The following is a 22,656-nucleotide window of genomic DNA, read 5'->3' as shown; positions in this document are numbered from 1 at the left end:
CATGGTCAAGGATCTTCTCTTCCTTGTGTGGACAACCCACCCCCCCCCCCCCCAAATTATTCAAACCTTTTGTTATTGGCTTCCAAGTCTGATACATCACCTCTGTCATGGGACTGGGGTCTGCACGGGTATCCCGGGGCGTTGATCATCTCCTCCACCCTTTCTAGTTTCATCTTATTTCGTTCTCCTGCAGTAACCCGTCTGTCGGTTTGCACTGGGGCATCTGACTTCGGAAATTGGAAGGGAAAATACATCCTATCCCAGAGTCACGGTCCGTGCAGCCGGTGTCTGTCCTAGGACATGCATGGAATTCCGGCCAATGTCATGTTCCTTGAACAATCAGACTGTCTGGGACCGGAGCCGATGATTCGATGCTACTCTACTATGGAGACACGCACCCACCCCATTCGCGCTTTACCGGAAGTAGGGGGAAATACAAATCATCAAAAAAGAAAAAATTATTGATTTTTCATGGAAATTCTTGGCCGATTCTGGTTGGACCCCTATGCAAAATGCTGCCACCCATTGTAGCCTTGTCGAATACAACGTATTTCCACTGTCCCTGGCAGTTCCCAGGAACTCGTGGGAGTGGTCGCCTCTCGGCTAGATCGTTGAGTCTTTTTCAAACTGACCAGGGTAGAAGGGAGCAATCCCGAGAACGGCTTTGGAATGAGCTTCAAACAAATATCTCTTCTCTTCTCTTTTCCATAAAGCTCAATTGCATACGCACCTTTCGATCTCAATCTTAGCACACATCACCCTCCCATCTCTATATCTAGTAGGTAAGCCACAAATTCCACTTCTGCAACCCGTCAAAAGGAATATCCCTTAGGATCTGCTCTGCATCCGCTCTGGCACTCTCTTAAAGTGAGGGTTGCGGGAGTTGGAGGTCGCATTCTTTTGCAGTACCTGCAAGATACTTGTTGATGCCGAGCTGTCTTTGATTTGTTCACACTGTCACACCGGATTACATCAGTGAATTTATCGTTTCCCCTTCTGGACTTTTCTTTTTGCCCCTCTGTGATTGCTATTGTTTCCATTTGGTTGTTTTTTACAGGCTTCTTTCGTTTCTTTCGATGGTCTCAGCGCTACTAGCCTGGTCCGATCTATACCTTCTTTGCGTGTGTGTACCCAGTACTCTGGTTTATGTGAGGGTCCCCAATTAGGAAGTCATGTCTATCAATCGGTGACGCACTCTTTTGCCCGACATTCACTATTCACTTCTTCCTGTCACCTATAAGGCTTCACTCTCTTGAAGCATGTTATCACCTTCTTCTCTTCAACTTTGAGGACCTTCTTTCTTTACTCCACTCTTTATTGCCAACTTTCCTCTACTGCCCCATTCCCCTCCAGATTTCATATCATCTATCCCCCAGCCACGACCTCTGAGAGTTATTCCGGCTTCTATCAAGAGACCGGCCGAAGTGGCCCTTTCTTTGCATTCGCCATTTCCAACATATTCTTTTTCTCATAGACTCAGACACGCTATATCTGACAGGCCTGGATACTAGTGGCATCAAACGGGTATGAGGGAATTTGACAGAGCAAAATCCTCGGTCCGGTCACTAACCTTGGCTATGCTAGACATCAACTTCTTACCACCCAAGAAGTCAAGGACCGAAAGCTTTGGCGTCTCGCTGGTGCTACCTCAGTTGCACCAAAGTTCAGGGTCTCGAAGCACCTGGAATCAGCACACTCAGGATGAATCCCGGTAAGCTTCTCTATCTCTCCCCTTTTAATTTTTCCTTCCTCTCTATTCTTGTCATGCGGCTTGTTCCAACATTTCTAGCTCTCTATATCTCCCCCAGCTAATCTATGGAATCTTCAGCATCTCTCCTATCGGAGTCATTCTCATTGAATGATCCAGCAACTTCGGAGGGTAACTATATCGGCCCCCATGTGACAGGGTTTGCGATGGACGAAGACGACAGCCGGCGAGTCGGAGGTCTCGCCTCCATGCCTGACACCAACGGCGTGAGGTACCATGCACAGCAGCCTGCGATGCAGGATTTACAGTAAGTTATTTCTACCTTTCAATTTGGACTACCCTTGCGCTCGGCCAGCCTCTCGACCCTTGTCGCTGCGCTTCCTCCGGGTCCGGGCAGCTTGGACTTCAGTCCGGCCTGTTTCTGTACCTTCCGTACCGATCTGCTGCCCGCATGCCTTTCTTCCGACGTGTCCTGTTTTATCGAGCTTGTGCCGTTGAGGTCTCTTGCCTCTTTTCGCGCCGGTTTTGATTCACTTCCTTGCGCATCATGGTTTCCTGCGCTAGAACTCCTCTGATATCTTCTTGCGCTGTTTTAATTCCAGGCAATCACACGTGGATCTTGTTTTACTGAACTTTTTTGCTTTAGATATTCCGGTTCAAGTGGTCTTATAATGACTCCTCCAGACTCGTGTCCTGGTAAGTCTTCTTTATACTTCTATTGAGACATGCTCTAACTGATTGTTGGTGTAAAGATTCGTTTTCGCCCTCCTCTGCCCCCATCTTCCCTCATCTCTCCCAGCTTCAGCATTCCTTTGATAGAATGGACTTTCGACGGGTGCCAGCTCTGTAAGCCTTCCTCTATCAATCGTGGATGAAGTTGTGGCTAATCTATACTCGATGCTATAGCCAACCTCCGGCTGTTATCCCATCTGCTACCCAAAGCTCAGGGTATGCTTTGAACCCCATTCCTGCCCTTATGGGGCGCAACAATGGCTATGGGGGATCATATGCCTTACACCGTGGAAGTGTTGGAGCTATGGGTTTGCCTTTGGCTGGAATGAACGATGTTCCCACACGCCACCAGTATTCAGGCACTCCTCGAGCTTTAGAAAACCTGGAGCGGACCCAGAGTACCTTGTACCAGCAACCGATGGTGGATTCCTCACAACGCTCACAGCCACAGATTGAGGCACCGCCTTTTGATGATACCACTTTCCTTGAAACGATTGTTGCAGATTTTGGTGGTCAATACCAAACTTTGAAGCCCGAGGTTCACGCAAAAATGGGCCGGGGCTTCTTCCCGTCCGACGGCAAATGGACCTGCTATCGACGAAACTATTTCTCCGTGACCTGCGGTTTTGGTCTTCATCCTTGGCCTCACACTGTTCCTCTTTATATCCGCTACCCTGATCAGACAGTTGAGCTGATCCGTGGGTTTTCAATGGCCATTTCGGCCATCGTGAACGGCCAATACGGAGGCGAAACTCGAGAACTTGTCCAACATACCCCAAAGCGCGACAAACAATCCGAACGCAAACCAGGTCGTGTCATTCTTCAGCCTTCTCCCCCAGCTTGTCACTCCACAACCTCAACCAGCAACGGAAATTTGTCAGGGTTCCCCCTCAACTCCCAGTCCATGGACTACAACTCCTCCTTCACAGGAGCACCTCAACCATGTCAGCCCCCAACATCTCACATGTTCGAACGAATTCAATTCCAAAAAGCGACCGCCAACAACGGCAAGCGCCGTGCCCAGCAGCAATATTACAATCTGGTCGTCGAGCTCTACGCCGAGATTGCTAGCTCAGTCCCCGGTGAAACGCAGTGGATTCAGATCGCCCGTCGCCACTCACACCCTATGGTAGTGCGCGGTCGTTCGCCCGGGCATTACAAGGATGGACGCCGCGGCAGCACAGCCAGCATGGGCCCCGATGGCGCAGGAGCCGACGGCAACTGCAAGAGCGGTTCCATTCCACACAGTCTGAGCCAAACAAGCCGCTCACACATGTATATGTATGACACGTCTCATCGGAACAGTGTCGCCTATGGCAGATCCGATTTCCGGCAGATGCCCGGCACGGATCATTCCCCTCTCAGTGATAGCCCTCTCATCTCATCATCTTCCTCCTCTGGCTTTGAATACTCCATGATTGATACAATGGACCCCATGGATACTATCAAGTCAGATCCTTATCTCAAATCGGATCCATACCTGAAATCAGACCCCTATCAAGACCCGTCCTATACAGGTGTTCCTAACCACCAGCACCATCAGTCGACTACGGGTGGTTATGACCCGGTGTATTCTACGACTTACAGCCGTTACGATCCTATTCAGAGCTCGCATAGTCTATGCACTTGAGTTCTTACTTTCTCGTTCCCTTTTTGGTTCTTTTGTGTTTTATATCTACTTTGCTTGATATGACCCTATGAAAATTTTATGCACTGGTGCAGAAAGGCGTGGGTGATCTTGATGAACTATTTTTATTCGTTGTTTTATTTTTAACGCTTTCTTTGGTGAATTTGAACTTGATCTTATTTCTCTGTCATTTTATATTATTCCTTTATCTTGCTATGGCCCTAGCTTTTCCCCCATTTGTCTGTCATGTGTTTTGAAAAGAAACATACAGAATGCCCATTGAAGACTTTCTTCCGCAACAACCCCTGAAAATGTTCTATCTTTTCAGCTCAAAACTGTAAATTTATCACGGAATTGAGATCTAGACTTTCCTTTATCATGGTAAACTCAACGGAGTAGAGAAGATCGAAGGTACAGACATGGATGATGCCTGAGGTTAACCATAATACCACACACTGGAAGCCACGATCTATACCAACCTACAAAACGTACTCCCAAAGCTCCAGCCTCTAGTCCGATTTCCATAATTTGACCCCCGATTGATCCCAACATCGATGTGAGATTTAAGTCCCCGATTTGCTCAGTTCGATGACCAGAACCGTTATTTCCTGCGGTCCTGGTCCTAGTCAGCATCTTTTTGCAGGGCTCCCAGTCCCATTTTCAATGCCCAGGGGTTTACGCGGTTTTGCTATTTTACTTTTAATTTACTTTTTCTTGTTCCCCGCCTGTCTGGCATTCTGTTTGTTTCTTTCTCCTCGTCAATGCTCTATCCAATCAATCGTGAGGCATGCAATGACCCAGGGTAATTTGCCTCCGGAGCTCTTTTCTCGTATTTTCGTATCCATTAGCTACTGTATGCTATATTATCTTCATGGGTTGATGTTTTCATGGGTTGATGTCTGCCTGTAAATGGCATGGGTATGGGCGGCCTAAGTAATAATTGGTTAGTGGTTATTACAGGGTCATGCAAGATTAAAGGGCTTTTCGTATTGGGCAATCAGCAATTCGTATTTCCTTTGCTTTTGCTTTTTTATTGTTTTATATATTTTTACTTTTATTATGGCTTTTCGCGGGGGCTCCGCGGTTAAAACCAAACGGAGCAGATTAGGTGTTGTACATATCCAGAACCGGCTGGAAGGGTGGGAAGATGCACACTAGAACAAGAAACTAGAGCCAGTTAGGGAGTTGAGCAGCATCCTGTTTGGGTAGAGTTCAAAGGGGCTGGGTTTAGGCCTTTTGGCTTGCGGTTCTTGTTCGTTTCTTGCTAGGCAGCAGAGATTATGCCTACCGTTGGGGATTATTCTTATGTAAAGTACAGAGTAAGAAATGCAGATATATTTATTTAGAGTATCGATTATCTGGTCAGTGGTGTACTGTACTTATGTTTTTATGTATCATGTATGTAATGAATCAAAAGGCGCAGATCGTGATCGACGGTACATGTGCAGCTGAGATTTTATTGCATCCCAGCTCAGCCTTGGTTTGGCTATTGCGGCAATGCAGAGTATTTACAAATCTAGCATAGTTTCAGTATATGAAATAACGAAGTGAAACATAAACAGGTTTTTTGAATGCGGGTGTTTGATTCGATCTCTTATTCTTTCTTATTTGGTTTGTGTCCACGAGGATATAGATCGACCCATGACTCAAATACATGTTCCCCCACCATCATAACTTTTTTCCAAAATGGAAGTGATCCTCGTATCATCTCAGCCTCCCATGCAACTCGGCAGATTCCGATATTTTAAACACTATAATCCATGTCAACTTTGTCTGCTATAGACTGGGGTGGTAATATCTGTATGCGGCAAGAGGTTGAAGTATTGGCTTCCTATAGATCAGTTAGGGTTTAATTGTGGAGATCAGACTCTCTTTTACTTTAATCTGAAACACGTAGATCAGTTCATTTCAATAAAGTGTTATTACCGCATCTGTATACGTGGCTTGCCACCGGGGAGCTACATCGCATCCCGATGAGAAGAAAATGAGTTAATCAAGGGCGCTCAGATATTTTGTTAGGTAAAGATTCCTTATTGGGGGTTGGGTTTTCTCACGGCCGAACGGAAAAGTACTTATGCACGTCGTACAGGGAGTGTCGGCCAAAAGGACAATCCTAGGCGCCTTTTGGCCTATTTACTATCTTACGCTTTTATTATTAGTTCGCTATCCCAGGACATTTGGATAATTCTTATATACATTCCTTTGTGTGTTATTGCCACTCCATGTATCATGATCTTTCTACTGCTCGTGCACTTGAACTCTACTTTGCCTTTCTGGGCCGACTACTTTGTTCTGTCTCTTTATTTACCTCAATTACTCGGTTCTCCTGCCTAAATTCAGTGACAAATTCATCCTAAGTGTTAGATGGAGTACGTAACCTTTATATTCCCACTACCTTAGCATATCATGTTGTTTTATATCAATTTATCTGGTGGAAAAAGACCCAAACAAATTCTTCCAAAGTATTTCATGTCATCAACTATGTTTGCCTAACCTGGGGCGCAATTCTTGACTATTGTGACACCTAAGGGAGGGAGCAAAGCAGACAAAATGCTGCTCATTTCGTTCGGACTCCTTAAAACCTAGGGATAGTCCAAATTCAAGAGATCCTAGATTTTTGGATAGTTGCCCAACTCCGATGCAGTGGCGATTTGGGCCCTCCGCATCCTGTGTTTGTTTCCGCATAGTGACCGTCTGATACAGTTCATGAAATAAACACCCAGGGCCTTTTTTTTAGCGGTGTCTAGAAGACGGACGAAGCTTGAGCTGTATGAGGCCTGCGATGGTCAACTCCACTAATCAATATAGGTCGCGGAAAATCTGTGAGTAGCTGAATGCCTCCTTTCCTATCCCCAGCCTTTCGATACTTCGCCTCCGAGTTGAGTTTGGGCTCAGATCCAGGTCTGCCACACAGCATATCAGGCAAGAAGAGCTCAATAGCATAAAACATCCAAGACAGGCAGACCAGGCTTGAATGAAACATGTCATATAGTGTCATCGTGTACATTGGAGCATGGATAGCAAGCATTCTATGAAATATAACGTCAAGCCATTGACATACGATGTAAACACATGGACCCTGGGTTGTCAGTACGATGAGAATCAATCCTATACGGCATAAATCCACGACAGCCCACAGGGCAAGACACCCCTGTTCCTTAGTCTCCGTATCTAGCCCAGGTAGTGGAGTATCATTCCTTAATGCCTTGACATGTTGGGGATATCAGTTTAGATCGGTATTTGCGTTCATCTGTCCAACTCTCTACCCCCTGGCTTTGCAGTGTGCCATTGTCCACACCAGGTAGATTGGTCTCTATCTCCGTGTTCCACTTAAACGTCCTCCGAGCATTGTGTTACTTTGGCTGTCTCGCCGTGAATAGAACCACATGACCTAATTTATAGATCCATATCAGGCTGACGCCGACGTATAGGAGCCCGATAATGGGCATGTTGAGGGGATTGAAGTGGAATTCTTTTGGGGACTGGGAAGGAATCCTGTCTTTCGAAGCTTGTCTTGCACAGAAACGGGTTCCCGCCAAGGATAGACATGTATATATTGTAAATCTTTGAATCCCTAGCTAGCACGCGAATAACTACCCTCCGGGGTATGTCGTGGTTTATCTCCAAGTGGGAACTAGTTTATCTTAGCGCTATATGTACATGCAAAGTCATCCTGTCTAATTCGGGGCAATGATCTTACGTCTCCCCAGCCTTGAAATATGATGTTTTCCGTTCTCCAAGTTTACACTAGAAGGAGAGAATCAAAGCATATAACCAGTCCAAGATCGACCTAGAGAAATCCCCTTCCCCATAGGTTCCACATTGGGTATCTGATCCTGATCTTTTAGATACACAACGTTGTCATTCAATGGTCAAGGGTCCCTTGTGACGCAGTCCAAATGATATAGATCAATTGTGTTCCGAAGACAGGGTGTGTTAGAGCTGCACGATATGTGCAGTCATGAGGATAGTCCTTTGTGTCTATGCTTGATGTTGATATGCTATTGTTCGGTTCGAGGGTATAAGAGAACTATTCAGAAAATAGCGTCCAGCAATTTCAATACTTTATGTTGGTTGTCCGGTCTGGCAAATGAGTTTATCAGCCAGTTACCTAGTGGCTTTATCTCCAACAAACATAATTAGCCCTAATATCGAAATTAAATAGACCTAACATGTGATCAGATAACAAGTGTTATCCTAGACGCATATATCCCAACAAACATATGAAATTGTCACCAACAAAAAAAAGAGAAGAAACCACAAACATTCCAAATCACCTCATAACAATCCCCACCAGACCACCTGCCCCTCGCATGTCTTTCCCAATCGGAGCAAAGAAAAAACCGGGAATTAAAATCCCCCGCTGATTGGCCTCTCAGCCCAAGAACCAGCGCGTCACGATCTGGACCAGGCTAAGCAATGATCCACCTCTCTCAGCCGCAGCAATTCTTCCGAGCCACAGGTGTACTAAGCTCAACAAAGAAAGGGAAAAAAACGTCCGGCGGGTGTATGGGGGTAAGCGGGCACAACCCAGTCCCTTCCCTGCTTCTGCGTCTGCGTCTGACAACCATGCGCAGTGAACAGGGCGGTTGGGGGTGTTTGAGCAGCCGCATGGACATGACATGGGATATGCGACATGTGTGGGGAAAAAGAGAGACAGGGCAAGGCAGAGAGATCAGGCCATATCCCGTTGCGTGCACGACAGAATACTATCCCGTACTGTAGGTGCTGACCACTTTATCAATTGGTTGGCTCCCACTGCTTGTTTGTCTTTCTGGCTGGTGACCCGATACAAGACAAAAACCAAGAGACAAACAGGCACAGGCTCGCTATGACCGCCTCTTTCCGCGACGAACCGGGTCCCTTTTTGAATCCCGGGATCTCCGATCCGAAATAGAATCCTGGATGCGTGGATGCTTAGTTTGGAGTCTGGAGTCAGGAGTCTGGTGTCTGGTGTCTGAATGGAGAGGGCACGGGCGTCAGCATTGCAATGCAATACTGACAGTTCAGTTTCTGGTGGACTTGATTGAGGCTCAGAGACGGGACTCCCAGGACAACCTGGGCAAACCTGCAACGGGCTGGCCTGACCTGGTTTTCTTTGGGCGCCCGCGCCCCCTTCTTAGCCAGTCCCGTTCCACCCTAGGGTTCCGTGGCTGACTTTCTGACTCCGTAGACATTCACGACAGAGACGCTCTCAGAGAAACATATGCAGATATCGTCATGGGAGAATCAGCGATCACATGAGCATCGGGAAATGCGAGCCAGGACCTGTGCGCCATCATGCCTGTTTCCCTTCCCTCTGTGTCCCATCCATTCAAGCCCTTCTAGTTTTTTTCAATTGCTCCGCTTCTCTCAAACACCCCTAGTACAAAGTAGGAACTTATTTCGTCTAGCGCTGTGTCGACTCATCCCCACCAACGCGCGAAACGCGCACCGCCATCTGCCGATCCAGCGCTTCCTGCTCTTCCTTCGAGGGCTGCATACCCAGCGCGCTCTCGACCTTCGACTCGGTCCAAAGTCCGATACCTGCCCAGGCCATCACGCCGATTCCGAAGAGAGCCCTAGTCTTGGGGCTGAGGCCGCGGTAGGAGCTGTATTGGGAGGGGGAACCTTGTTAGTCTGGGGTTTAATGTTGGGATTGTTTTTCTTTTGATTGTCGTAGTCGCGTGATAGGTTTTGAGGGGTTATGTCACGTACCTCCAGAGAGACATTGGGCTGGATTGGAGTGAGGGGATTGTCGGGTTGGACAAGATACGGCGACTGTGCACTATGTACTGTTATTCCGTAGGTTGGATTTGGTATTCCGTGCTTGGGCTGGCCGGGTCACGTGGTGATAGTGTCACGGTATGGTGCCTGAGGCTGATAACTATATTATATACTTCGATTTAGATACTTTGATTGTACAAGTGTGACGGGTTCGAGGGTGTGGGTTTGTCTCTCAGTACGATGTCCTGTCAAGTACATGTACACCATGGGTACGGGGGATGGAGATGAGCTGGTGTAACTGTGGCTGATCGCTGAGGTACCCTGGTACTTTCGACAATGGCATGCAGGTACCACCGTTGTATATGGCTAGTAGATTTAGCAGGTGATGAACACATATATCTACTAGACAATTGAACTAATGTTTTGTTAAACATATAAGGCGGCACCCGGAAGAAGCCACCAGAATAGAGTTGGGGCACAAATGATGAGATAAACTAGATAGAATAAGATAGAAGCCAGAACCATTGCGACGTCGGTCTGATCATGTCCGCATTCATCACTGTCTCGTCTACATCGTGGGAGGAGAGAGTGACAGAGTCAAGCCATATCCCATCAAACAGGCATATCAACAGGATCAAAAGTCGAAGGAAACGCAAAGTGAGCAAAACCAACAGAACAGAGAGGGTGTCAAAGCGGAATCAGATGAAAGCAAAGAGGAAAGACAAATAGCAGTGAAGCTGGGAAATCAAAATGACGCAGCAGGCATTTCAATGCGCTCTTTTTTTCAGTTCTTGCCGTACGCTTTGTTGATCTCCTTCTCGTATCTGTTAAGGATCTTCTTGCGCTGGAGCTTCTGTGCGGCGGTCATGAAACCCTATTGACAACGTTAGCTTGATTTTGTTAATCTGTCTCTTTCGGTTGTTACTTACGTTTTGAGGGGTCCATTCCTCATCAGACAGCACGACACCGTTGATGATCTCAATACCACGGAGGCCACCGGCACGGCCGGCAGCCTGGAGCTGCTGTAGCACGATCTTGTTGAGCTTGTCGTTGTGAACAAGGGTCTCCAAAGTGTCACCCTCGATGCCGTTGCTGTTAGCAATCTTCTTGAGGGCCACCTCGACGGGGACAATGACAGCAATAGGCTTGTCTTGGTCTTCGGCAGCGTAGACACAGATATTGCCAACAACGGGGGAAGAGCGGTAGACAGACTCGAGCTTCTCCAGAGCAATGTATTCGCCGTTCAGGGTCTTGACCAAGTTCTTCTTGCGGTCAATGATGTTCAGGTTGCCGTTGCGGTCGAACTCGCCAATGTCACCGGTCATGAACCAACCATCCTCGGTGAGCGCAGCCTTGGTCTCCTCCTCGTTGTCGTAGTAGCCTGAGGTCACACTGCCACCGCGGATGAAGATCTCACCCTGGGGAGGGTTGTTCTTGGTCAGGTATCCGGCATCGGGGAAGTCAACCAGCTTGATCTCGATCGAGGCAGGAATATCACCCAGCACATTAGGGTTCCAGGCCATTGGGTCGCCCAGGGCACCCATGGCGGAGGTCTCGGTCAGACCGTAGCCGCTGATCATGGGGGCGATGGCCATGGATAGGAACTTCTGTGTCTCCTTGGAGACGGGACCACCACCGTTCATCACGATGCGGAGGTTGCCGCCAGTGGCCTCCTTCAGCTTCTTGAACACAACGGTGTCCAGGAACCACGCACCCATGCTGGAACCGGGGAAGCCGGTGGTCATCAGGAAGTTCTTGGCCGACATAGCACCCCAGAACATGCCTTTGACCAAGAAGCTGTTCTTGTTCAGGTTGTTCAAGACACCCTTCTTCACCGATTCCCATACGGCGGGGACACCGACCAGGATAGTAGGTTTGAACTCCTTGATATCACCCTGGCAGTTGCGCATTGAGGCGTCCGACAGAGTGCGGGGGTTACCATACCCCATGGTACCACCCCAGAACAAGCAAAGGTTCTCGAACATGAATTCGAGAATGTGCGATTGGGGCAGATATGTCAAAAGCGAGTCCTTGTGGTTGATATAAGGACCAACGATCTCGTTGACACCGGCAGTGGCAGCAATAACGTTGGCGTGAGTCAAAGGAACACCCTTTGGCGGGCCGGTTGAGCCAGAGGTGTACATAATACAGCAAAGGTCCTCGGGCTTGGGAGGAACGGGTTCCACGTTGTTCTCCTCACCCAACTTGCGCAAGTCCTCAATGCTCTGCACATTGATGTGAATATATTCGCTGTGGAGCTGGTCAAGCAGCTTCTGGTCCACCTCTCCGTCAGTGTTATAGATAATGTGCTTGATCGAGGGGACGCTGCGGAGGATGTTGATGAGGGACTTGATCAGGCTGGGGTCGAGGAAGATGGCAGTACTGCCGGTTTGGACCAGAGAGTGCTTCAGGCCCTCCTCGCCTAGGGTATCATATGCGGTCACAATGGTCACGGACTGAGAGGCAGCACCTATAGCAGCTGATTAGCGGAAAGTCACAAAAGACGCAGGGAGAGAACGAACCGTGTGACATGGCGAGCCAGTTTGCGCTGTTAACAAAATAGAGTAATAAAGTCAGTTCTTTGCGTTCAATCTACATCACAGCGCATATGTTCTCACCTCGTAGCACCGTAAAGATGGATTCGGCTGTCCTTCTCGAGGCCAAGCTTGCGGAGACCGCAACCAAGCTGCAGACAGAGTTGCTCGTACTCGAGGAAGCTCTTGTAGGTGTACCCACTCATCTCAAAGTAAGTCCACTGCTTGTCGACCTCCTGCTCGACACCATCGACGATCCTCTTGACCTTCTTGTTCTCGACGTGTGTCTTGATCAACTTGCGACTGCCGACAGCCTTGGCATTGCCGAAGACGCGGGCGGATCGGCGGAAGTTGTCATAGGTGGTCGCAACATCTTCTGAGGGACGCAGAATGAGACCATCCTTGGCCGCGGGGTGCCGCCGAGGGATAGTCTCACCGGGGACAGGTTCATAACCGGGGGCTTCGACAGAGAAAGGCCCCTTCTTGGCCATGCGCGGTTGGATATGGAGGTCGCGCTTCGACATGCTGGCGGTATAGCTTGTTCAAAGGGAGGGGAGAGGGGTGCCAGGGATCGACAGAGAATACTCGTCGGGCAGGCAGTTAGAAAAGTTCTGTCCGGGGGCGGAGGTTAGCTAGTGCGGAATGGGGGGACCCGTGAACAACACAAGCTGCGGAGTAGTCAACGCCGAGCTTACCAGCGACCAGAAAGTGAGTAATTGGGAAAGAAAAAGATGAGCTTCACGGGAAAAAGAAAGAGGAGGTGCCTGAGCTGCAGGGCCAGAGGTCCGAGATGTGGCTGGGCTCTGGCAATATGACGCAGCTACGGTTCCTTGCTCGGGAGTCGAGGTACTCCGTACTACTCCGTAATTCTCCTTAATCCTTTCTAATATGTTCGGTTTTTCACTAATTTGCATAAGTACGCCACGGCACTAGGCCTGTGCTCATTTCAGTTGCAATAGCTAGTAGCTCAAGAGCTAGCAGGTTTAGTTAGTGTTGTCTTTGCCGGCTGATCAGTTCCCTTTTCTTTTTGTTGGGTCCCAACAAGTCAATACGAACTACTCGCATGTTTAAATCTTAACAAGAATACGGACTGCATAGCCTCCCGATTAGGTATACAGTGTACTGCAAAGTTACAAACCCCTAATCTATTGATATAATTTCCCCCGTAGAGCCTCTGGTCCCGTGATCGTAGATCTGAAAACCCGCACTCATCCAGATCGAATATCAAAAAGAACAACCAATGGACCAAATCATCGAACTACTCGCCACAGGTGAAGAAGTCCTCGATGTCGAAGAGGGTAAGCCAATGCAGCCAAGCCCAAAGCAAGCCAAAGTTAAACATACGACAGAGTCATTCCTCCTCTTCGCGCAAGACATCCCAACCAACAACCTGGGCATGATCGATTCCCGCGCACAATCAGTGGAAGTATCAATCCATGGCAACGAATATACCATCCATCAATCCCCTGCACTCCTCTCTGGTCACAGAGCCGGGGGTACTACAGGCGCCGGTGAGTCCAGTCCACGAACATGCGTACATAGCTGCATAGCCGTTCGTATGATCTGCACAGGTTCATTCCCCTGATCCCCCATTCCAGCACGGACTCCGGTTACTCTGCCCCGCACACTCTGTTTTCTGCTTTGCTTTTTATTGAATGTCTTGCCCAGACCGGCCCACGGGCATGGGGCGTCCAATCGTCTCTCGCGTTTGAGCCGAGGTCGCGTGTTTTCCATTTGATTCCTAGGTTCGAGGTGCTTTCTTTTGGTTTGAACACGAGCTGGCTTCTGTCACCTGCGCTTCTCTCTCTTGGCCCTCTATATCTTCATAACTTGTGGCTTCTTTCTTTACCACTCATATCACTCATTGTTTCTATCACCGCTACTGCCACTGCCAATCACTCCAGCCGACTAACAGATACGAAATAACAAATAACTAACCAAACAAAATAGTCTTGTGGAAAATCACCCCCCTCTTCGCAGAATGGATAACCTCCCTAACAAACCCCCTCTGGACAACAACGCTCCTAAACCAATCCTCAACAATAGTCGAACTAGGCACCGGCATCTCAGCCCTGGTAGCCCTAACCTTGGCCCCCTCAGTGCGCCACTACATCGCCACAGACCAAGAATATGTACAGCGGTTATTTCGCACGAACCTGGATGCCAATGCCTCAATCTCGTCCTCTGCCTCAGCGGGAACAACAAGTAATAGTATGAGCAAGAGTGGCAAGGGGAAGGGAGGCAAGACTTCCAAATCCAAGCAAACCTCCACGTATTCAAACCCAAGCGCCAAGGCTGGCAATGCTTCTAATATCAGCTTCACAACTCTAGACTGGGAAACCGATCAACCAGGTCAATTAAAGGAGGAATGTATACCATTTGAAGCAACACAATCTGACGACAATGATGAAGAAGAAGAAACCGACCGCGGCTTCGACCTCCTGTTATCCTGCGATTGCATCTACAACGAAGCCCTCGTCTCACCATTCGTGCGCACATGCGCTGAAATCTGTCGGCTGCGTCCGCCGTATAACCCTTCCGAGGCTGAGCAGGGCTCACGATCACATCGTCGACCGACGATCTGTATTATTGCGCAGCAGCAGAGATCGCCGGATGTTTTTGAGACTTGGTTGAGGGAGACTATGCGTGAGTTTCGGGTTTGGAGGCTTGGGGATGATGTTCTTGGTGAGGGATTGAGAAGTGGAACTGGGTATTTGGTTCATTTGTTGTTGGTTAAATGAGATGATGTGGAGGATGAAGGGGGTGGACTAGTTGCTAGAGTACATATTGATGGTGGACATGCATATAGATTGAGCTGTACATATAGACATACATAGAGAATGAGGTGCGTATCTACAATAGACACAGTTACGGACATGCACATGGACAGTGATAAATAGGATATGATATGCTATGCAATATGCAATTTACTATGGACAAGTCCTGCCACTCTAACAAGAATCAACAGCTGTAAGACGTGACATCAAAAAACAACTGACACCAGGACCACCCAGACACAAACAGAGGGTATTCAAAAAGATGAGAGATGCAACACCCAGCATGATGGCAGACACAACATGGTAACAGCCAGAACATAACAGAACAACAGATAAACAAGATGCAATTGATGATTATCGTATTTGAGAAACCGGACAATCCGTAGATTACCAGATCACCGAGTGAGACAATTATGTATGAGTAGCCAGCGGCAATAGACAATAATAAAAGGGGAAAAAATGATAATATGTAAAAAAACGAGCAAAGGATTATTACTCATGGACACCATCTTTAGGCTCCGTATTCTCCTTTTCAGGCTGCGAGTATTCAAACTTGCGCTTCAACGAACCAGAAACAGAAGACTCAGTCGGCGTAGGCGAAGGACCCTGCACAGCAGCCTCAGAAGGTGGCAGATGCGCCAGAGCCTCTCTAGGCTCCGAATCCGGCGTCCGGTCGATAATAGAGGAGATGGATTGTTTGGTTGAGCCGTTACCATTCAGGAGGGCAGGCTTGGGGGGCGTAGCAGCGTTTGAATCAACCGGCGTACCCTCCGTGTCGGGCATATAGCGATCCCGCTCTGGGAGTTCTGTTTTGACGCGGTAGGAGGGTTCACGGTCGATGTCGGCGTCGGAGTCCGAGTCCATTTCGTCCGGGTCGCCTAGATCTTGGTCCATGTGTGCTGAATGTGGGCTTTCTTCAGTTGAGGCGCGGTGCGTGTTCATGACTGGTGGGAGGGGCGCGGATGGGTCGTAGACGACGCCGCAGACTTCTAGGGCGCGCGACTGGCTGCCCAGCGTGCGGTCTTTGTGTTTCTTTGTGAGGTGGCACATGAAGCCGTGGAGAGTGACAAAGTCAGATTTGTTGCAGCCGTGGATTGGGCATGTTAGGTAGACCAGGCTTCCATCCGAAGGCCTTTTCCAGAGAGCTCGGCCGGAGGGGTCGTGGGCTGCTGGTCGGCCGTGGCGTTCGCCCCATGCTTCTACATTTTTGATGGTGTATTTTTGCTTGCGGCGGATGGATCCGGCGCCGTGTATTGAGTCGTGGGCGACAATTGGGTGTTGGGCATGGGGATGTTGCGATGGTGGGGGAGGTGGGGGAGCTGGGTGGTGGTGAGGTTGAGCGTGGATGTGTGGTGGTGGCATTGGGGGCGCCTGAGATGAAGGTGGGAGAGGCGTTTGGCGGGGCTCGGGAGGGCTCTGCTGCTTGAAGAAGGCCAGTGTTGTTGCCGCGCTGGTTTCTGATAGCCGGCGTGGAGGTGTAGGCCGGAGAGGCGGCGAGTCGGCGTTGGCATTGGGCCCCAGGCCCATGGATTCTCTCTTCAGCTTCTTGCGTTGTCTTCGGAGATCCTAGATTTGTTTAGGTTGGATTCTATTGATCTAGATTATTTGACTCACCTCTTCCTCCGCCTCGGCCCGTTCTGTCATTGATCGAAATTCTTCATCCTCGTGCTTGCGCATTGCCAGAATGCGGCTGCGAGCGGCCATACGAGCCATTTCCTCATGCTCCAGATGGCGGAGTCGAGCTTCAATATGTTCTAGTGAGGCTGGACTGTGTACTGGGGGTACAGCTGGCGGGTGATGCTCATGCATTGGCGCAAAATGCCGAAAATGGTGTGACTGCACCATCTGCTCCGGAGGGGGCATTGATGGATGTGGCGGTGGATTAGGATTCATAGCAATAGGGTGATAACGAGGGAGATTAGCAAGGTGACCAGGTATGCCACTGTCCGTAACAGGGTGGTGCACCGGTGGTGCAGCTGTCATGATGGCTAAGCAAAGAAAGCAAAGAGAGAGGAGGAAGAAAGAGAAAAAGGAAAATGAAGGGAAAATAGACCCATTCCCAATGTATGGGTCATTGACATTCTATTCTAAATATTCTAAAGTAAAGAAAATAAGAAATGACTTCCACTAGCGCGACCCTTCTGCACCCCCGTTATGAAATATCCCGTAACGGCGTAAGGGGATCTAAAGAATTAAATCGAGTAAATCTCGATTCCCACCCTGGTAGCCTCAAACTATCATGTTTTTTTAATTTCCGTAGTGGATATGTTCAAACCAGTTTACACATCTTTGGATCAGAATGGGTCCCAATGATCGCAATCTCCTACTAGTAGGTCACTTGACATCCTTCAGGGGGAAACTTGATCTGTCTAAAATCTATCTGCAGTCTCCCTTGACTGCTATTGGTTCTAGACTATAATTTCAAGGGGAAATTAGAATTTTCCTATGATCTGGAGAACGGCCGTCTTTCCCCGTCGATCGATCACTTCCTAGACAAGCTAAAAACAAAAGTAGGCTAGATCCCCCTAACACGAAAAGTCTTCTATAAACAACAGATCTGCCAAGATATTATGTAACCTGGTTCCTGAGCAGTTCCATGGTACAACAGAGAAACGGGAAGAATCGGTTCTATTGTCATAATAGAATCACTACATTTCTACTGTACATGTAAAATATCCTCACATTATTGTCTACTGGCATAATCTATTCAATATTCCCCCTTCCATGCCAGCCCCCAATACAGGATCCCAGTGTCCCCTAAAATAGGATAGGGTTAAAACTCTGTCATTCTGTCATTCTGACAGCACTAACAACATCCCAGAGCCATGGGATGACTGTAACAGGGTTAAAAATATCAGGGCACAAAAAAATGGTCCCGAACTCCAGCCGGATTGTAGGGTACAAACGCCAGGGCTTAGCTTGTAAAGGAAAAGGAAGGGAAAAACATGTAGAGTGGAGAAATAATGAAGACTAGGGGCACGCTAAAGCAGATGGTCTCACTCCAGAAATGATCGACGAATGGGGTGGAAATGGTATGTATGAAAATTTTCGAGCATACTTTCTTACTGCACACTTCCCGTTTTCTATGATCTACACCTCCTTGTATACAAAGTAGCTCCTATAGCCGATAGTCTATAGTCTATATAGATTGCCTTCTCTCACCACATCATGCCCCCTATATGCTATCCTGCCCCTAGAACCCCCTAATCCTACATGTAACCCCCTCTCCACAATAATTGGAAATAATTCCTGTATGACGACTATTCACAAACACCGTCATTGCGAAAGACCCACTGTGGTAGCCTGACTGGTGTGTACAACGATGATTTGTTGCTTGACCGCACGCGCTGCAGGGAAGTCTGCACGACTGCTTCCCTCTGTCACCGGTGGCTCGAGTCCGGATTGGTCTGATAACAATTGTTGTTCGTATCCTTGTTTGATGGTACATGTACTCCAGGGCCAGATTCTTGTTTTTCACTCCCCCGTCCCCCGGTCCCCGGGCCCCTCGGCTCACATGTACGTGTGCATGTATACACGATGGAGTGCATTTAATGGGGAAAGTAAGATTAAGCATGTGTTGTACTATACACGCGAGGCTAGGCCCAGCAATTGGATTTTCGAAGTTGTCTAGATACTGTCCATGTAATGTTCATGTACTCCAATTCCATGATTTATGATTTATGATTTATTGATTTCTGTTTCTATTTGGTCGCTTCTACATCCTCTACTAAAAACAAACATTTCAAGGTTGAACAATAACCGCGGGTAATGTAAGGAAAAGACTACAGAGACGATTGGCCCAAAGACAAAAGTGGAGGCCCAGGATTTAATTAATAGATTGGAGTCAAAAGGCGTCTCGACAGTTTCAGGTGACTGGCTCAACGTGTGGAGCTACGAGTAAGAAACCCGTGCGCCAAAAAGCATCCAGCCTATCATCGTTGTCAGCCAGATATTGCCTTTGGAATTGATGTGTACATGTACATTGCAGGGTCTCCGTACATGTAATATAACTATAATTAATCACGAGCTTGGACTTTATGTTCTCCCAGTAAGAGACTAGGGAGGTTGTACTACGTACTCCGTACTATAGATGCTACTAGCATGTAGTATATGTGGAAACGGCCCACAGCCCACAGCCTGCACCTACGTCTACGTCTGCAGAGTACACTTATACAGTCAGATTCAATCTATTGTTTGTTTGAGGCTAGGAGTCTGGATTGGTCTGTATCAGGGTTGGGGAGGTGATAGGTCGGAAACAACTAGAGATGCAGCTGTGAAGCAGAGTGAAGCAAAGTGATGCAAAGTGATGCAGCAAATGTTCCAACCCCCATGCCACGAATCCCTGCTAGATAACGGTTCTACAGATCAAAAGTGAGGAATGTTGAGGAACGTTTGAAGCGAGAGGAGAATTGTCCGATTTCTATTGTCACATGCCCCAAATAACCAAAGCCTACCACATCCTTTTTTGTGGCCCCCTGCCGTAATGTCATTAGATACAGTTGTAGACAATCCCGGCATACCAGCTGACGGGCAATGGACCCGACCAGAGGCACGAGGGCAAAGAGAGAAGAATAGATGATCATACATGGTAGTCAAACACCGAGACACCGTAAAACGAAAAGGGATAAAGAGGTAAAGAGGCCTTAAAGAGTATGTGTACAGGTAAATGCGAAAAAAAGAGATGCAGAATCAGGGAGTCTCTAACACAAAAAGGAAAGGGAAAGGAAAATAATAAAAAATACAGGAACCAGGCTCAACGTGGTTCAGGGGGAGCAGCCGGGAGAATGCATTTACTGCTTGTTCTCACCCTGCTGCTCACCACCCTGCTGCTGCTGCTGGGCCTCGTTGTTGGCCTTGTGCATCTTGTCGAACAGGGTCAAGCTGGCAGTCTGGAGCTCGTCGGTCTTCTCCTTGAGCTCCTCGGCGGTGGCGGTACCCTCACCAGACTGGTTCTTGACAACGAACTCACGGAGAGTGGCAATCTTCTCCTTGATGGTCTCAGCCTCGGTCTTGTCGAGACGGTCCTCGAAGTCCTTGAGGGCCTTCTCGGTATCGTTCAGGACAGAGTCGGCGCGGTTGGCGGCCTCAATGGCGGCCTTGCGCTCCTTGTCAGCCTCAGCGTACTTCTCGGAGTCCTCAACCATGGACTGGATCTCGGCATCGGAGAGACCGGAGCCGGAGGCGATGGTGATGGACTGGTCCTTGTTGGTGGACTTGTCCTTCGCGTTGACGTGGACGATGGAGTCGGCGTCAATGTCGAAGGTGACCTCGATCTGGGGGACACCACGGTGGGCAGGGGGGATACCAACGAGCTGGAAGTTTCCAAGCATCTTGTTGTCCTTGACAAGCTCACGCTCACCCTGGTAGACCTTGATCTCGACAGCGGTCTGCATGTCGGCAGCGGTAGAGAAAGTCTGGGACTTCTTGGTGGGGATGGTGGTGTTACGGTTGATCAGACGGGTGAAGACACCGCCAAGGGTCTCGATACCGAGGGAGAGGGGAGTGACATCGAGCAGGAGAACGTCAGTGACCTCACCAGCAAGGACAGCACCCTGGATGGCGGCACCAATGGCGACAGCCTCATCGGGGTTGACGGACTTGGAGGGCTCACGGCCGAAGATGGACTTGACGGACTCGTTGACCTTGGGCATACGGGTCATACCACCGACCAGGATGATGTCCTGGATGTCCCCAGACTGGAGACCGGCATCCTTGAGGGCCTTGCGGACGGGCTCAGTGGTGCGGGCAATGAGAGGGTCAACCAGGGACTCGAGCTGAGCACGGGTCATCTTCAGGTTGATGTGCTTGGCGCCGGAGGCGTCAGCAGTGATGAAGGGCAGGTTGATCTCGGTCTGGAGGGAAGAGGACAGCTCGATCTTGGCCTTCTCAGCGGCCTCACGGATACGCTGGATGGCCATGCGGTCACCACTAAGGTCGAGACCAGACTCCTTCTTGAACTCGCCGACGATGTGACGGACGAGGTTGATGTCGAAGTCCTCACCACCGAGGTGAGTGTCACCGTTGGTGGACTTGACCTCGAAGACGCCCTTCTGGATCTCAAGGACGGAGATATCGAAAGTACCACCACCAAGATCGTAGACGGCGACAACACGGTCGGTCTCCTTCTCCATACCGTAGGCAAGGGCGGCAGCGGTGGGCTCGTTGACGACACGGAGGACGTTCAGGCCGGCAATCTGACCAGCATCCTTGGTAGCCTGACGCTGAGAGTCGTTGAAGTACGCGGGAACAGTGACTACGGCGTTCTTAACGGGCTTGCTGAGGTAGGCCTCGGCGGTCTCCTTCATCTTGTTGAGGACGAAACCACCAACCTGGGAAGGAGAGTACTTCTGGCCACGGGCCTCAACCCAGGCGTCACCGTTGGAGTGCTGGACGATCTTGTAGGGGACCTCCTTAATGTCACGCTGAACCTCAGCATCGGTGTACTTGCGACCAATCAGACGCTTAGTAGCGAACAGAGTGTTCTCGGGGTTGACAACAGCCTGGCGCTTGGCGGCAATACCGACGAGACGCTCGCCATCCTGGGCGAAACCAACGACGGAGGGAGTTGTGCGGGCACCTGTTGGGAGATCTAGTTAGCAACCCGGTTCTGAAATTTCGGCCCTCGGCAGAGCTCCCGAGGTTGAGCTCTGGTCACTTGACCGCGTGTAAAAGTTTTTTTTCAACGTACCTTCGGCGTTCTCGATGATCTTAGGGGCCTTGCCTTCCATAACGGCAACAGCGGAGTTGGTGGTACCTGTAATTGACAATGTTAGGATGATGTTGATGAATGAATGTCGTTGCGATCACTTACCAAGATCAATACCGATGACTTGGCCCTTCACCTTCTCCTCACCACCTTCCGTTGAGTTCCATCTCCGGATTGATGCGCCGGGGAATCTGGAGGCAGGGGTGCGAGCGAAAGCAGCGCGCGGGAGCTGGGAGAAATGTTAGTGTCAACGCGTCGAATTTTTTTCGGGCCAAGGGGAAGCTTACAGCGCGGGTGATTGTGCGAGGAAGCATTGTGAGGGATATTAATTAATACAATGAGAAAAAGAACTCAACGACTCAATCGCAGAGTATTAAAGGGAGGACGAAAGGATGGGGAGGATGGAGAATGAGGATGGAAGCAGAAAGAAGGGGAGAAGGGAATAGAAATTGCACGGAGAGCTTCGGGCCGTCGAACTTGGTAGAATCACGGGACCTGGCCAATGAGCGCCACCGGGAGGCTGCCCGGTAACCGAGCTCACCGCCTTTCGTCATCAAGAAGTATAGGGGGCGTCCGGAGTATAGAGAAGAGAGGTTATACTGTACTTGATAAGAGTAAAATTGGTATGTTTCTTCACTCTCAATAGCACATTTTACAGTACCAAGTTGCACCTTTTATGTTAGATGCTAGCCAGTCTTCGTCCCGAGGTCCAAAGCTATGCTGTAAAGACAAGAAGTTGTTACTGTACGAGCACTACAGTATAGAAATAGGATAGCATATGCAACAGGACTGTATCCGATTCCATAGCCTCGGTCTGTTGCATGAAGCATTCCTCCTGTCTCTGTGGTAATTCCGGGGTGAATTAG

The 22,656-nt window shown here is 49.1% G+C and overlaps 6 protein-coding genes across 6 annotated transcripts; 2 read left to right on the top strand and 4 right to left on the bottom strand.

Annotated features, from left to right (window-relative positions):
* Positions 1 to 1,815: 1,815 nt before the first annotated feature.
* Positions 1,816 to 4,070, top strand: N7446_000496 (uncharacterized protein; the record flags this gene model as incomplete). Its single annotated transcript, XM_058509263.1, has 4 exons — positions 1,816 to 2,015; positions 2,355 to 2,404; positions 2,461 to 2,554; positions 2,615 to 4,070. The coding sequence occupies 4 exons, from the start codon at positions 1,816 to 1,818 to the stop codon at positions 4,068 to 4,070; spliced, it is 1,800 nt and encodes a 599-aa protein (XP_058378242.1).
* A 5,386-nt stretch (positions 4,071 to 9,456) lies between these two features.
* Positions 9,457 to 9,778, bottom strand: N7446_000495 (uncharacterized protein; the record flags this gene model as incomplete). The annotated part of the gene is made up of 2 exons (XM_058509262.1): positions 9,457 to 9,658; positions 9,765 to 9,778. The coding sequence occupies 2 exons, from the start codon at positions 9,776 to 9,778 to the stop codon at positions 9,457 to 9,459; spliced, it is 216 nt and encodes a 71-aa protein (XP_058378241.1).
* Positions 9,779 to 10,557: 779 nt separating this feature from the next.
* faa4 (long-chain fatty acid-CoA ligase FAA1) lies at positions 10,558 to 12,831 on the bottom strand (the record flags this gene model as incomplete). The annotated part of the gene is made up of 4 exons (XM_058509261.1): positions 10,558 to 10,647; positions 10,703 to 12,243; positions 12,296 to 12,321; positions 12,392 to 12,831. The coding sequence occupies 4 exons, from the start codon at positions 12,829 to 12,831 to the stop codon at positions 10,558 to 10,560; spliced, it is 2,097 nt and encodes a 698-aa protein (XP_058378240.1).
* Positions 12,832 to 13,547: 716 nt separating this feature from the next.
* Positions 13,548 to 15,048, top strand: N7446_000493 (S-adenosylmethionine-dependent methyltransferase; the record flags this gene model as incomplete). Its single annotated transcript, XM_058509260.1, has 3 exons — positions 13,548 to 13,605; positions 13,657 to 13,818; positions 14,258 to 15,048. The coding sequence occupies 3 exons, from the start codon at positions 13,548 to 13,550 to the stop codon at positions 15,046 to 15,048; spliced, it is 1,011 nt and encodes a 336-aa protein (XP_058378239.1).
* A 528-nt stretch (positions 15,049 to 15,576) lies between these two features.
* Positions 15,577 to 17,067, bottom strand: N7446_000492 (uncharacterized protein; the record flags this gene model as incomplete). Its single annotated transcript, XM_058509259.1, has 2 exons — positions 15,577 to 16,650; positions 16,699 to 17,067. 2 exons carry the CDS (start codon positions 17,065 to 17,067, stop codon positions 15,577 to 15,579), a joined length of 1,443 nt encoding a protein of 480 aa, XP_058378238.1.
* A 2,807-nt stretch (positions 17,068 to 19,874) lies between these two features.
* N7446_000491 (Hsp70 family protein) lies at positions 19,875 to 22,104 on the bottom strand (the record flags this gene model as incomplete). The annotated part of the gene is made up of 4 exons (XM_058509258.1): positions 19,875 to 21,661; positions 21,773 to 21,838; positions 21,896 to 22,019; positions 22,078 to 22,104. The coding sequence occupies 4 exons, from the start codon at positions 22,102 to 22,104 to the stop codon at positions 19,875 to 19,877; spliced, it is 2,004 nt and encodes a 667-aa protein (XP_058378237.1).
* Positions 22,105 to 22,656: the final 552 nt, after the last annotated feature.

This window comes from Penicillium canescens, assembly GCF_028828765.1.
Source record: "Penicillium canescens strain IBT 15451 chromosome Unknown utg000001l_segment0_segment0, whole genome shotgun sequence".
In the NCBI taxonomy this organism is placed as follows: Eukaryota; Fungi; Ascomycota; class Eurotiomycetes; order Eurotiales; family Aspergillaceae; genus Penicillium; species Penicillium canescens.
This window is presented reverse-complemented; position numbering and strand designations above follow the sequence as displayed.